Raw genomic sequence first — 16516 nt, 5'->3', positions numbered from 1 at the left:
GAGGCCAGTGCTTTGGCAAGGGACATGCCCATCCGTCATTAAAGCTCATCCTGACCCTTTCACAAGGTTCATGCAAAATGCAATTTACAGAGAAGAGCAATCCTATCGCTCGTTTGAAAGCCAAGTCTGATCTGAATAGTCTCATTGGCATGCAGAAGGAAATACCAGTTCATCCCAGTGTAGTTCCACTTCTAATCAATTACATGACAGTGCAGAGCTTCAGTTGAACAAGCAGAGACTAATTAAGAGATTTTGCTGCTATAAGCATTATTTGGTGGAGGCAGGTGCAGGGAGACTGGGGAGCGTAAAGATAAAAGCACTTTAAAAGCATTTACTTTTCATTTCATACCTTTAATTAGCTGGATAACTCCAGGGACTATAATTATCAGAATTGCTACAAGCTTGCAAAAGGTAAGGAAAATCTGAATGCGGGCACTCCAGCTGACACTTGTGCTATTCAGGACCATCACTAGTGCTGCAAGGGGAAAAAGAAAAGTCAGAAAGAAATATTCATGTCACTGAAATCACAAAACTCTGAGAGGCTGCACAGACAATAGATTCAGGTGCACTGAAGGAAACACACCCTGATAACCTTCTCCCTCTGCTGCCCTCCCACCTCTCACATTTCCCTTCCAGGCTCCCCTGGAAATGCTTGAGCCGACCCCCTCTTTCTGACCCATCCATCTCCTCATTCTCCACCTGGCTCCTTCTGCACCAAATTAAAGCTTCATTTCCCCAGGTTCGTTAGCTGTTGGTAAACGATGAGCTGACAGAAGCCTGCCTCAGATGAAAAAAATTAATTGCACAACCCTTGTCACTCCATACTTCTGCATCGATGGCAGTTTGGTTAGAGATTTGCACTTCAGAAAACAGAAAAAATTACTAATGACATTACTCATTTAGACCCGGTATGAATTTGTCACTCACTGCCTTATTGACACCTGCATCTCTTTCCCACTATTTCCCTTCCTTTACAGCCATGCCACTTTAGACTCAACAGGGCCAGAGTGCAAGAAATGTTGCTGTCCATGCTGGGAATTGGCAAAGAAAACAAAGCCCAGGTCTGTGCTTCGCCAACACAACCAGTCTGGGTGAAAAGTGCTTTCATACCCTGTCCTGGGTCGGGGAGGGCATCTTCTGGTCTTTGCTAGGAACCAACTAACAGGAGAACAGGAGGCCTTATATGAGTGCCAGTCATTCCAGCTTATACCAGCTTATGTAAACTATTACCCTGGTAAAACAGAATCGATAAAGTAGTTTGCCAAAAAAAAAAAAAAAAAAAAAGGAAAAAATATTTACCAAGTGAATGGAAAATGTGAGTCATTTCACTAGATAAAAATTCCCTTTCCCCCACTGCTGCAGACAAAGGTGAACATGGTACAATGAGCCTGCTTAGTGATCTGCTCTCTCCTTCCACGGCACAGAACTAATGAACGAGCTCCTCACCAGAGCCCTTCCTTCCCTCCAGCTCTCCCAAGAGCACTGCTTCATCTGCATCGGCAGCCGCATGGTGCATCACGGGACACATGAAATCCCACCAGAGCCTAAGAGCTAGTTTGCATTAGCTAGCATTGCAGGCCTGGCATGGCACAACCTTTCTGGCTACAAAAACAGCTGCTTTATCCCAGGCCCTTTTTATTGGCTCTGAAGTGACAAGGCCAAAAACTGTATTTAAAAAAAAAAAAAAAAGTCTTCTCTGTTTAAATGAGAAGTGGTTTAGTTTTAATGGAAAAGTGAGAAAACAACAAGGAATCTGCATTCCAATATAATTATAACCAAAGTCAACCAATATTGTTGACCAAATTCAATAGAAACTCACAACATCACTTAATTTCAGGGTTTCACCAAAAAAAAAAGAAAAAAGAAAAAAAGAAAAGAGATCTTAAAGGTCACAGTATTTCACTGTTTTGAACTGAAATGTTCTTTTCTGAGTCACAAGAAAGTCTCCTGAACTTCTGCAAAGTATCACATCAGATCTAAATACTACATATATATATATATATATATATATATATATTTTTTTTTTTTTTTTTTTGCTTTATTACTTCCTTGTATACATACACTTGGCAGGAAACATAAAATTCCAGGGGCCTGATTCATTACTCTATTGTCACAACATTACCCTGACATAACTTCACTTATTTAGATGTTCGAAGTTCCCTTTAAGTCACTGCTGACTGAGATAACACCATCTTTTCTAGGGCTTGATCACATGGTAAAACGGTAGATAAGCTAAACAGCTGTCATCTAAGCAAAATATATTTAAAACTGTTATTTTGCCAAGAGTATTTAAGCTATTAAGAAAATCCAGTGCCATAAACAAGAACTGAATTACTTCAAGTTTCTTGGAAAGTTCAGTATATTGCACTTTCCTATTTCACAAGACAAGTCTGGGCAGGGACTAGGCTATGAGAAAAAGTGAAAGAAGAGTTTTATGGGTAGGAAAAGATGTGCAGTTTGACATCCAGCTTATCCAGTGTTCAAGCTCATTGCAGCAATTTGCTACCCTGACCCAGGTCAGAATAGGCAATGTGAGCATCCTCCTCCTCCTCAAGGTTTACTAATGCATCAGTTTCACCTTCCTGATACACAAGTGAGAGTGTCATCGGATGGCAAACTAGTGCAAACATTAATTTTGATCCACTCATGACCTTCCTTGCTGGTCAGCCACACACAAATCACAAGCCAAAAATTTGTGGAAGAGCCACATTGGCTTGAAGGAAAAAAAATTGAGTGTGATGTTTTCATGAAGACAACCTGCATGTGAGCAGGCTGCTAAACTTTCTCCAACCCTGAGACTCTGAGTTCAAAACAGCAAAACGGTTTAGCTGAGGCTTTCTAATTGAACAGAGAAAGCAAAATGGACACAGCAAGGACCTTCATTTGATGAGGAAGCTGAAGGAAAGCTACATCTGCAGCCAGACCAGCGCATTGTGCCATTCGCTTTAAGTCTTCTGTAAGATCAAGTCCCTTGCACAGCTGGGCAGCTGCACTAATGAAGATGGAAATTATATCTCGGGTCTATGGTCGTCATCCAACAGCACTCTTATGTGAATAAGATCTTATGGAGATACTTCAAGATTGCAGAGGCTCTGATACAGGATCACAGCAAAAATCTGAAGGAAGTAGCAACTCCCCAGACAAAAGAATAGCAAAAGTAGGACTCAGCTCTAAACTGGCAAGCTGAAAGTCAGACATCTAATCTGCCTGCATCCTCAGTGAAAAGACATTGTCCTCCAGAGGATGATTAATAACATCTCTTTTGGATGCCTAGCTAAGAGGAGATGAGTTGCCTCCAGGATGGGTCTCTTCCCCTTTTTCACCACTAACTTTACAGGGAGCATGGACAACTAGACAAACTAAATAGCTAAGTAAAAGTGAGATGAATCCTAATCTAGGGGAGTGTGGAGGGAGAACAAAATAAGGTTTGTGAACAATTGAACACAATGGTAACACTGATCATGTTGCTTTTCACGATCCTTTCCCTTCACTTAGACACAGCTATAAATGGATAACAAAATCTAACAGGAGCAGCAGCAGCAAGCATTACATCCTGGCCTACTTTTCAGGAACGTATGTGCCATTGCCTCAGCAGGAAACCACAGGAGCTGCCTTCCTCTGGCTTGTCAGGCTTTTAGGTTCAAGGCATTTACACAAAGCCAAAAGTATCCTCAATTTGTGGATTTTAATGCATCAATTAAAAGGAAGTCACAGGGGGCACAAAAGCACCCACCAGAGCAGCTTTTGCTATTCCTACAGCCAAGAGATGTCTTCATTTACACTGCTTGCCTGAAAACTGTCAGCAGGAGAGAGCAGTGTCCATAACAGCTGCCATGACATGAGAAAAAAGCAACTACAGGCTCACATACACATCAAATTTACGCCAACAAAACTTTCCAGAGTGTTTGCCAGCAAACCCTGATAGATCTGTACAGCGGCCTTGGTTTTCAAGCATGATATGGCCTCTGTCTAACAGTCACAATTTGGGTATTTGTTTTTGTTTTGTTTTTTTTTTGGTTTGTTGGTTGGTTTTTAGCAGACCTCAAAAAAAAAAAAATAGAGAAAATCATCCATTATTGTGGCATAAAATGCCCAAAATATGAGTAAATTTAAAAGCTTTATAAATGTGCAAGTTGGTAACCTCACAGTTTAATAGTTGTTATTTTTTTTTTGTTGTGTTTTTTTTTTTTTTTTCTTTTTTCTTCTGTTTGTTTGAATCCTGTATATTTGCTGTCTGATATGGAGACCAAGTGAAAAGATTAGAACTGGCTCAGTTAAGGCTGCATGTCTATTCAGGTTGTAGATCAATAGTACAGTTCAATACATTAACACACTATAATTTATCCCTCACTTTGAATATATTTGAATATTTGAATATACTTAACCGTAAGATTAGGAGAAGAGCTAACAGATGCAATTAAAGCAATGCATGAATATAGATTTTTTTACACTGCCTATCTTCATGCTTTGCAAAGGTCTTCTTCAATGGAAGAAGCGATAAATATGGAGAAGTCTATCAGCTTTCATTTAAAAAGAAAAATAAATTTCTAAATGTTTCTCCTAAAAAGAAGATAGTCTTCAGCATCAGAACAAAGATGGCCTGAATCCCTCTGCTTTGTGTCCTGGGGCTGTTGTGTGCAAGGAGGCAAATCTCCAGCTCAAGCAAAGTTGGGCATTTAGAAGGCCTCCTCTCCTGTATTCATTTTCTTCTATACTTCCTCCTTATGTCAGGGCATGTACCGGTTCTCTCTTCTCTACCTATCCACTTACTTTCATAAAAAATGTCATAATGAAATATGTTCAAGACGTCTGTTCTTTTCTAAGTTTCAGTTAAATTGAGTGAGTTCAAAAAAATTTTATGGCAGACTGACAGGCAGACCAAGATGTGCATATCCCATATTTGCCTAGGTGTTTCCCCCTGCAGAGAGATTCATTTGAAAAACACAGAGTGAATTAAAGTGATCTCTAAGTTTGAAAATAGGCAGCTTGTGCTTCTCAGAGGCTTAGGAACCTGAGGAATGAGAAACTCCACATGAGCACCCTTTTCTCTTCTGAGCCACTGAAATGTTCAGACTCTTTGTTTCAAAAAATAAAATAAAATAAAAGTTACCATGAAGAAAGCACCATACCCTGGAACAGAAAATTTGTGTCTACAGCTCAGGACAGGTATGATTTCAAGAGAAATTTTGTGCCCAGCAGATGCTTTGCTCCTAAAAATAACAAACCAAGATGGAGATATTTTTAAAAGTCACCATCTCCAGTAGTTCCATTTCAGTTCTCATATGATCTGCATATGGTCTCCTCTCAGCACCATTGCTCCTTTTTTCATCACTGAGGCTGAGGTGGGATGGTGGGGAGTAGAATGGACTGCAGCCACCCCATGAGTAGTGCTTGTTCACAACTAGAAAGCAGCTGCAGTGTCTGCCACTCCCCACCATAATCCTGGCTGCACCTACCTTGGGCAAGCATTACACACCATGTCAAAAGGAACCCTCTCTCCTGCACAAGCATGAACATCGTTCTTGGTCATGCATAATGCTGGTATGCACTATTTCACCTGCTCCCCCCTTATCTTCCTTCACAAATCTGCTGTGCTGAGATGGCCATGAAGAGGAAAGGAAGAACTGCCCTCCATGTCCGTTTTGTGTAAGAGAAGAAATATTAGGTTTAAATTGTAAAAAAAAGGATATTTAGGTGAAAAACAAATGAGAAAACTTTTTTATGATAAGGATAGAAAGAAAAATGGGCTACAGAGCTGGGTGAGGATGTAGAAACTCCTTCTCTGGAGCTCTGAAGACGATTTTAGACCAACATCTGTCAGAAATTGTTTAGGTACGCTGACTGTTTTGGGGAGCAGGGGATCACCTAGAGATTTTTCAAAATCTCTTCCTGACTTTTCCAGTATGATGAGAAATGACAAGGTAAAGCTATAAAATAAAGTTTCACTCAAGGACAGAGTTCAACCGTGCTTCTTACTACCTTTCTGCCCACGTAATAAAGACAGATATGTAGCAAGCGCTCTGTCATCATAGGTGGTAGAAGGGATCAAGAGCTGGTAAGACGACAAAAAAGCACATCATTTCACTTTCTGATTAACGTAACACAATTTTCAGTGGAAGCAAACACTACCTTTGGCACCATTAAATTGGATTATAAGATCTTCAGGGCTCCGATGTGTCTGTGAGGCTCAACAACATCTTAATCTTGCCTATTGCTCTGCCTATATGCACACTACAAAACATTCATAACAATTTCCACCCCAACAGCTAATTGTTACAGTACAAGATTAACAGCCGTACATCCTCTGGTACCTGAGCTTAAGTGTAGCATATGACCAAAACCCACTAAAAATGAAACTCCACTGCAGAGCACGCTGCAAAATTACAATAAAGCCTCAGTCTGACATGTCCGTGTTTCTCTCAGCACCATCCCATTCACAATTACAAACTTTCTCCAGGAAACTCTTGCTTCAGTGAAACAACAGCTCATCCTACCTGCTCTGCACAGACCCTTGGTCACCATAGGAACAGTCTGCTGTGAGCTCCTATCTCCCTTTAGGGTGTAATTATTTCTGCATATCTCCGCACCCCCCCTGCAACGCTACTTCTTTGTTTAATTACTTTGTGTAGCCCTGGCTTATCACACAGATTTTCAATTAAATTAAAAGCAATAAAAATCTATTTTAAAGTGTTCGCTTATTGTGCTTGAATCACACACACTTAACAAAACACTTTTAACGGAGTCCTCACTTAACATTCCGTCACAGTGACCTTGAAGTTGCTGAACATCTGTTTCACCCTTATCTCTTACTGAAATATTTTAGCCAGATGTAGCCATAAAAAGTCATTGACCTCAAAATTCAAGCCCTTAATTCAATTATTCCTATGAAACCTATAGTTTGTGCATAATTAATTCAGAAAGAAATGTGGTCACACAGTGCTTTTTTTAACACTCCTGCCAGAAGAGCTCTCTTACCAAGAGAGCTCCTACACAAAGCTTCAGTAACCTGTAGACTGCAAATTTCAATGTCAATTGAACTCTCTACCCCAAAGAAAGAAAAAGTAATCCGAACCTATTATTGTGCAAAATTAAAGTGGTCTCCTGTGTGCCTTTGATCACTTTGCAAGTCTTAATTCTTTTTTCCAGTCCTTTTGTTTCTGCTATGTGCACTGGCCAAACTGAAAGGAACAATCTGTTACTAATTACTCATGTCTGCTCCACAGTCTCCTCCCAGGACAGCTGAGTGAGTGTGTGTGTGTGTGTGTGTGTGTGTGTGTGTGTGTGTGTGTGTGCGTGTGCGAGGAGCACCATCCCTGGTAATTGCACAAAGATGGAAACAAGCCTCCAGTGTCACGTGGAGCAGAGCCTCATTCACACACCAATCCAGGCAGACTGAAAAGTTCCTGGTCTAGGGGTAGCCTCCTTCCCCCCATCAGCTCCAAACGATCCCTTTACACTCATTACTTAGCAAGAGGAGAGCAAACTGCTGGTAACCAGCATGCATTTTCACCAAAGTGCACACCCTGCTCCCAAAGTCCTTTGGGTTCCTGCCTCCCGAACTGCGATGCCTCAGTAAGTTTTATCACTGTGCAGGACAGGGAGGGACTAGAAAAAATGATCTCATGTTGCCTGTGCTCCAGTCAAGGGAACTACATTTCTTCATGGCATCATACTTGGCAAGTACTTGCCTCCTAAAACAGAGGTAAAGCAAAGCACTTAAAATCAAGTAATCATTCTTTCCTATCTCTGGCACTGGCTCACCATCTCTTAGGGACTAAAATTGCTTCCACAAAAATAATGAGAGTTTTGCCATTAATTTCAGTGGCAACAGAATCAGGGTTGGCAATAGATTTTCTCTGCCATTAATAAAGTCTGGTATTCTTTTTACTACTACATATGTTCACAAATACACAAATCAAGGCAAAAAGTCATGCTGATGCCCTTGGCACGGAATGCACAATCATTCTGCAGTGATTCACACCAAACGACTACCTGTTCAGAGTGTGATTACTTATTTTTTTTTAATTTACATAATCTTTACTCTTCCTGAAAACTAAAGTTGGATACTTACTGATGCCAACAGCTGTAATAAGTTTGATTGCAAGTTCTGGGATTTCACACTGCATAAAGAAAGGTTCCAAAATATACCGTCCAAATGCCAACGATATCACTGCTGTGGCAGCAGGGCTAGGGTGAAAAGTAAGAACAAAAAAAAAAATCACAAAATTAATCTGCAGTAGTATGTAAACAATATCCATTTGGGATCATACTGTAAATTTATTATCACAGAACTGCAAAGTGTACCTAACTGTGGTGCCTGTTAGCAGCTATGCCACCAGGTACCATGATTTCTGAGTATAACAGATAACCATAAACAGTTTGGCTTTGCTCAGTGATGATGATCTTGCCAGCATCACTTCTTCCCATGTTCACTCTTACAACTTTCGTGTTGTGAAGAAAGGAAATGTATCAACACAAATTTTCCCTGCCGTGCTTGAAGTGAACGTGGCCACAATTAAATTGCATGGGCAACACCCTGAGTGAAAGTTGTTGGGGACTGAATTTTTAGTGGCAAGGTACATCTTACCCCTCACAGACAAGCAAATTAATCTCAGTGAAGCTGAGAATTCTGCTGTACTGAAATAAGCATCCAGAAGTTACCCAAACCTATTAATAAATCTGGGACAACATAAAAAAAGACAAGGTAAAAAAAAATGAATGAAAATGGTATATCCTAAAATGCAAAGAATTTTTATAATGTTTCCTACTTTTATTGAGTAACAACTTTCCAGCACTGTGAGAACAAAAATCCTCAAAAGTACAGAAAGTCCTTTCCATGAAACGGGAATGCAAGGGAAAGCAGGCATGCAGGCATCTACAAATTTGAAGTAATATTCATACAGTCTTTCTCTTCAAGACAAGCTAAATGTTTGCCAGGAGCCCTAGCACTGTCATGTATTACCAGTACTTTGCCCTGTGCCTGAGATCAGACACTGTCTGCACATTACAGTCTCAGCGGTCTGTTCCCATGTGCCTGGGGAGGACACTTTTTCCCTCCTCAGGACAGCTGGTGGTAACTGTGCCTCATCACACTTACACACAGCAAGGAAAAAAAAGGTATTTGATTCTGCCTCATATTGTTTTTGAGTTAAACAAGAGTCCATTCAAATTTGTTATGAGGAATCCAGAACATTTAATAAAACAATGCCTTAAGTGCAGAATATACATCTCCCAGAAGAATTTTAACAAAAACATAGTTGCTATAGAGCAGTGTAAAAACTCTGCAGAGAAGTATTATTCTTCATTGAATGCTAGAGGAATTTTCCACAAGAGAGCTTTGCCTTTGAGACAAAAAGCACTTTCTTAGCACCATGACTCAACCAAAAGGTCACACATTGTGTTGGACCAAACAGCAGGAGAGCACAGACCAGAAGCATCTTCCTAAGAAAGTTTCTGCAGAGACAAGTGAGGATTGCTGCTTGTGTACACCCCATGCACAAGAACCACCCCTCTCACTGGCCAACAACTGGCTTCACAGCCGCTGCCTTTGCTACAGGCTGAACGCCCCCTGCATGAGCTTTACCCATCCATTTATTGTCTTTACCTTGGTGGAATATTTCTGATTTACATAAGCAGATCACCAGGCTTCCAGCATTTGAATGCTGCAGACTGCCAAAAGTAGCTTGAACTGGCCTGGATCAGATGAAGGATCAGATCTTTGGAGCTTTCCCAGGTCTTTTTCCTCAGCCTCTGCTCCTTCCCCCAGAACTTGGATTTTTCTCTCTCATTTTAAGAAAAGCCTTAATAAAGTGGCAGTCACCGTTAGCTCCACAATGTTCATCTTTAAAAACAGAGCTCTTAAGTTATACCTTCATTAAATATCTAGTTAGTTATATCTTTAATAAATATGTAGGCCTCCTGTGTTCCCACATTTTAGGGGAGATGGTGGTGATGGTGTGCCTGGCTAGCTGAGGCAGACGTTGAAGGGATGGAGCATATTCCTTTTTACTGCAGTCAGAAAGAAAGATTGGCAGGCTCCTAAGATCTGTACATTCATGAAAGCACAGAAAGTGAATTAGCAGCTTTCATTTAAGGGCAGGAAAAAAAAAAAAAAAAGCAACAGAGAGAGAAAAAAAAGCCACTGGGAGAAGGGCAGGCCTACTGCCGGCAGCACATACCAGAGGTGAGTAAGTCACCTCTTTGGCAGTGCGCTCTTACCTAACCTGTGTTTAGCAACCACCATATACAAGCACTACAGACAATGTGTTCACACTGTTGTCTTCACTTGTGAACTTTTTTTTTGTAGTATTTTTGTAGGTATGTAGTACACCCACAACCTGACTCCTAGGGAGAAAAGGAGTTCCTACATGTACTGGATGAGGAACAGCGTAGCGTAAGGCACTTCTGAATACAGGGGGATGCTAGCACAGTTTAGTCAGTGCATGGGCAGAATTTAAGTGCATCCTACACTGTAAAAGAGGGGCTGTAAAGATATATGAGGAGAGAAAAAGTTTATTTTGGTCGTGGCTGCTCCAGAGCCTGTGGGTGTGATAATTCTGTGTCTTTCAGAGGAGAAAAGGCTTAACTGAGAAGTGCGTGTGCAGTTTCACCCAGTGAAAACACCATAGGTGCAAACTAAGTCCCAAATTCTTTGATAGCAGTAGCCAATTAGTTTACGATGCCAGAGTCAGACAGGAGACTACATGGAGTTTAGGCAGTGCTACTCTGATCATCACAAGTTATAACAAGTACGTCTCCCTTGCTGCCTCTCAGATTTGATGATTAAAGAATCCACTGATGTTCTTTCCCATGTGCAGGATGATTATTTACTGGGTGTGGGGCAGATCACAATGACTAAGAATGTTTTTATGATACTCCTAAGACACTGTCATATGTACAAAATTTTTTAAACATTTCATGAGGAGAGGAATTTCTGAAGTCTCGTTTCTTGTGGGTACTTATGCCTAAGCTAATAGTGTCCCCTCTGCCCAGTAGGGTGCAGATTAACAAGGGGATTTCTACCATTACTCTCTTTTGTTGATTCTCTGTTGTGCAAGGATATAGCTATGTTCACACCACTGTTTCCTTCAGTGAAAACCATAGCTCTGCTTCCTCTATCTGGTTTTCTCTTTGGCAAGAAGATAATATTATTAAGGTATCTACTCCTTCACTACATTTGGTGGAAATTTTGCAATTTGTGCAAGGGTTACCGATGAGTGAGGAGGATGTGAGGGACCATCTGACGTACACAATTATTTCCTCTGAAAACAAGATAAGGATTTATGGATTCATAATGACTCAGCACTCTTAGTGCTTTTAAACTCAACAGGCTATGCTAGAACTTGTCAATATTATGTAAACATAGCTGTGATTTGAGATGAGGCTTGTGCTTTTGTGATTCATTTGCTGGTTTCAGAAGAGAGAGGAAAGGAGTGCTAACTAGCCTAAGGCTCGCATGGATCACTCCTGAATTTATTTTACATAAGTGAATTGCATTTTCTACATATAACAAGCTTTTCAGCCTCAGCAATACTATTAAAAAAAATAAAATGAAATAAAATAGAATAAAATAGAATAAAATAAAATAAAATAAAATAAAATAAAATAAAATAAAATAAAATAAAATAAAATAAAATAAAATAAAATAAAATAAAATAAAATAAAATAAAATAAAATGGGCCATATTTTAGTGTGATAACAAGATCCAGTTACATTATGAAAATTTATTTGCTATGGTTTCGTAATTCTGCATCTTCATATTGTAATATCTTATACAAAGTCGAGGGCTGCATCAACCACACCACATCAGTACTTCACACGTTTTAGATATGTAAGGACTTCCTGTTGCTTTATTTGCCCAGCTAGTGCTTTTCATATTAACTTCTTTTAGACATTGGAACAGGCTGCCCAGGGAAGTGGTGGAGTCACCATCCCTGGAAGTCTTTAAAAGACGTTTAGATGTAGAGCTTAGGGATATGGTTTAGTGGGGACTGTTAGCGTTAAGTCAGAGGTTGGACTCAATGATCTTGAGGTCTCTTCCAACCTAGAAATTCTGTGATTCTGTGATTCTCTAACACACCATGAAAACAAAATACAGGGACTTGAACTGACATCTAGAGAATACATGGTGCCCCGAAATCTTAAATATACTGGGCAATAACTTTGCTATGCATTATTCCTGTATGTATAGACAAGAGCAACGACTCCAAAAGCCACTTTCAAGACTGACAAAATGCAGAGGTGACTTTTCTCTTCCACTGTATTTCAAGTAGGCACAGGTATTAACATTAATGGGTACAGTAAGCTTAGCAAAATTAAACAAGTAGCTGAATTTGTGTGACAGGCTTTTTTCATAGAATCTTTTTTTTATACATGAAACATTTTTTAATGTTTCAATGCCAACAAGCAAAACAGCATTGTTAAATTCTCTGAAGCAGCTGTACTAAAAAACTTAGCTCATATGTCAAGATATGTTTGATTTCTTTTGCACATCATGTGTTGGAGAGTTTTCTTCATGACTGAAAAGCATATTGCCATCAGAAAAGAAACAGAGAAAAGCCATGATACACTTACCGAATAATGAGTAATTCCACCCAGACTCTCACAAAAGCAGGTAATGGGCCAAAGGCCTCTAGGATATAGGTGTAGTGACCGCCAGATTTCTTAATGCATGTTCCCAGTTCAGCATAGCAGAGGGCACCTGTAAGAGTTAAGCTAAGGCATCACGAGATATCCAGAAATACCTTTCCAAACACTTGTAAGGTAAACAACGGAGCTGCTGCAGTATCACAACTTCTGATACATTTTAATCCTCTTTCTTTCAAGCAATTTTATAAGTTTCGAGTCATTCAGCTAGACCTGCAGTTACCCAAGCTGTACATGTATGCAGTTACATTTACGTGAAAGCCACTGAACAAACTATTTGCTAGCAAGGTGTTTCATTACTCATCCGTGCCTTGGGAAGAGGTATGACAAACTGCTGTGTCACGCCAGCCACCCCAGCTGGCCCAGCTAAGTGAAAGCCCTCTGACACACATGCTTGTTATCGAACTACGATCAGCTCCTTGCAGCCTCAGAAATCCCTGCCTTGCCCCTGAAGGAAAGCCTAAAGACTGCATTCCCTCTCCTCAGCCATGGGGAAAGCAATAGACAGACTGAAGTTTGGAAGCAGGAATTGCAGGTGGAGGATTTTCCTCATTATTACCCCCAACACCTTACATACAGAACTCTGGGTACGGCTTGGCCCTGGCTTTCCAACACCAGTGCAGTGCTGTGTGTGCAACCAACACAATGGAAGCTCTGCTCATTCCTGCATTGCCTTAAGTACAGACAACTTCACGTTGTCTTAGCAGGGGGCTCACTTCAACACTCAGTGTCTTTACGACGACTAAAATAAAACCAAAATCATCATCATGTTGCCACAGTGGGGAACCAGGTTCGTGCAGAAGTGGTTCAGGCCCCCTTGGGTGAGCATTAGAAGCACTCACAGTAAGCAGCAGTTCCCAGGGAGGTCGCCAAGGCTGCCTCCAGCACAACACACTGCCTCAGCCATTATGGAGCAGGAAAAAGCATGCTGCAACTATGAGGACCTGCATGAAGGTTTCTTTGCCCGTGCATCGTCTGCTACTGTTGTTTAATGAGCCATCACCCAGCCTCAAAGCCAATGGATTCTCAGCTCCACAGGTCGACCTCATCAGCAGAAAAAAGGTTTGCCACCTCAGTTCAATGTCGGCAGCCCTTTTGAGAGACTCTGAGAAGCCACAGGAAAACCAAAACAAAGTTGGCAAGCACTGAATCACACAGAGCTATGATCAGCAACATGTACGAAGTCTGCTCCCCGCCTGCTTTTATGCTACTAGACTTTAAGATGAAAATTACAGTTGTCAAAACCACCTAACACACACCAAACTGGATGGAGCTGTAAGACGTTATGACACATTCCATCCTCCTTCCTTCGCTTTGTTTGGGGCTTTGCAAAAACACAACAACTTGTATCTGATCATCTTCAGCTTACTTGGAAATGTACTCAATGAAACACTTATAGCCACACACACACACACACACACACAAAAAAAACAAACAAACAAACAAAAAAAACAAACAAAAAAAAAAAAAACTATTGATGACTTTTCTCTTTCCAACTTCTTCTGGAGTGGCTCAGGATGAAATCAAACTGTGCTTTGATACATGTTACACAGACAGCCTCAGCAAGACCTTAGGTGATCTTTGTATGAGATTTTATTATATCATGCAGGAAATTAAAAACACCCATGATATAAAAATTATGAAAAAATAACTGTAACGGGTCAGAGAAAAGAGGTAATATCTTTTGCTGGGCCAAATTAGACACATCTTCACATCCTGAGATCTGGGAAATGCCCAGGAAAATCCATCTGATTTTCTTCCACAGACTTGACTTCACAGCCAGAAAATTACTAGTATTAAAATTATGTGATGCTTAAGCAAATTCTAGTTTAACTGAATCTAAAGACCAAGGTATTAGAACAGGGTTGCAAATTGCATTTGAGGTCTTTCTTTATAGGGGAATTTTGCTTCCTGGCAGGACTTCCATGCTAGCACAGCAGGTTACATTTCACATTGTACCAAAGCATTTAACATTTGACCAAAATAGTTCCTAAATTTCTTGTATTGTCTGTTTGGCTTGGGTGGACTTATAGAGTCAACGCTGCCTTTAAGTTCAGAGCCAAGTTACACAGGGTGGCATTCGCATGTTCCACCTATTAAGCAGACACATGTTAGGCCGTGTTTGCCTTCTTTACCTCTTGCCAGAAAACAAGTCGTCTCTGTTTTAAATAAAGCCAATATTCATGTTAGTTCTTCAGCTTCTTTGAGATTAACTCATTAAGTAGGTCAATGGACCCTCTGTCCCACAGAAGCCAGGGTGGGGTTTTCCACTCTGAATGGGGGCTTTGTGTACAGAACAAATAAACTGGCATTCTTCAGAATTTAATACTGTTAAAAAGGAAACACAGCAAAATTAGTAAAAACTGTCACGATCGGCAGGCCAGCAACAAAATTCACATTACAGATTTGTTTCTGTCATGCTCTTTTTTGCGACCCAACCTTTCCAAGCCACATCGTGAGCGGGGAATAAAGGGAAAAACAGTAACACAAGACCAGGGAGAAGGGTTATTAGTATTATTACTTTGCTCCCTTTCACGCCAACACAGATTATGTCCAGTGGGAGTTATTCCTCCCAGACCTTGACCGAGCCTCCAGGGAACTGAGTCAAACTGTCTGAACATTTCGCTGGTGCTCGGAATGACCCGTGTGCCCCGCTGCCAGGGGCCTTACAAGCAAATGGTGAACTACTTCTCACAGCCAGAAGGAAAACATTATACATATAGCACTTTTTATGGCATAAAGCAGACATTCGCTTTTTCTTTAGGGGTCCGTGAGAAACGATTTGCGCTTACAGCCTGTGTTGACACGGCACCAGGGGACAGGGATTGCACAGCGCTGCACCCTCCACACAACCTATCACACAGCAAAAGCCTTCCGCAGCCCTATTGGTCCTCCAGCTCCACACTGTGCCTTGATATCCAATGGCAAAATCAGACAAAAAATAGAAATAATCCACCAGCTGTCCCTCTGGACCAATTAGAAACTTTTGAGAGACTTACCAAAGAGCGAGAGGATGCCACACACTGTCCAGACAGTCAAGGACATGCCCACACTGCCTGTGTTCTTCAGGATCCCTTTGGGCGAGATGAAGATGCCGGCTCCAATAATAGTGCCAATGATGATGGAGATCCCCCTCAACAGCGTGACTTTCTTCTTCAGCACAACCTTTTGCTCCTGGACTGGCTGCCCGCTGTCCAGAGAGGACAACCTGCCATTAGGCTGCCCCTGCAAGTAGCTCCCATTAGATGCTGTCGGCACAGCAGCTTTCCTGACCATGCTCCCGTGCCACCAGCACGCCGACGGCAGGCACAGCCAAAAAGTTTGCAGCAGCAACTCAAGGCTTTTTCCTCCCTCTGTAGCCAACTACTTAAGCCTCTTCCTCTGCCTGCTCTTATCTGCCAAGCTGCTCCTACGCGCAGGTAGGGAGCTCCTGAAGCGTGTTTTACCCTTCCCTGCTGCCTGCGCAGTGCTCAGCAACACCTGTGCTTTCCCCCAGCTCGCCGGTGCTGCCCTATCATTGGAAACCAGCTCAGCTTCCGCGTGGACTTGTATTTAAGCTCTTGTCATACCAAGTTACTCCAGCTGAATGATGATGCAAATTCTCCAGGTTTGCATCAGCCATTTGAGAAACCTCTGGCATTACTCAGCACTTTCTTTTTTTTTTTAAACGGTAGGGGCATGTTGCACAACCGATCTGAGCGTGGTGGGAAGAACAAAGCCCTCGCGAGGAAAGCGAGCCAGTCGAGCTCAGCACATCACCGCCGACACCCTGAGACACACACTCCCCAATTTTTAAAGCAACTCGTGCTCAGAAATAAAAGCCTGCTGAAACACAAAGCTTGTCGGAGTGTGAGGGGGAAAAGGAATCAAA

The 16516-nt window shown here is 41.3% G+C and overlaps 1 protein-coding gene across 2 annotated transcripts in view; it reads right to left on the bottom strand.

The window, feature by feature from the left end:
• Window positions 1-15995, bottom strand: part of SLC7A11 (solute carrier family 7 member 11) — a 61118-nt gene extending 45123 nt beyond the window's left edge. For both annotated transcript variants that reach the window (XM_082758657.1, XM_082758658.1), the window contains exons 1-4: window positions 15645-15995; window positions 12574-12700; window positions 8072-8187; window positions 350-475 (exon numbers count right to left, since the gene is read on the bottom strand). In XM_082758657.1, the coding sequence (XP_082614783.1) occupies window positions 350-475; window positions 8072-8187; window positions 12574-12700; window positions 15645-15921 (646 nt within the window). In that variant the 5' untranslated portion in view covers window positions 15922-15995. The remainder of the gene's footprint in view (window positions 1-349; window positions 476-8071; window positions 8188-12573; window positions 12701-15644) is intronic.
• Window positions 15996-16516: the final 521 nt, after the last annotated feature.

The sequence above is a fragment of the Aythya marila genome, assembly GCF_965140915.1.
Source record: "Aythya marila genome assembly, chromosome: 4".
NCBI lineage: Eukaryota > Metazoa > Chordata > Aves > Anseriformes > Anatidae > Aythya > Aythya marila.
Note: the sequence above shows the minus strand (reverse complement) of the source record. Positions and strands in the feature narration are given on the sequence as shown.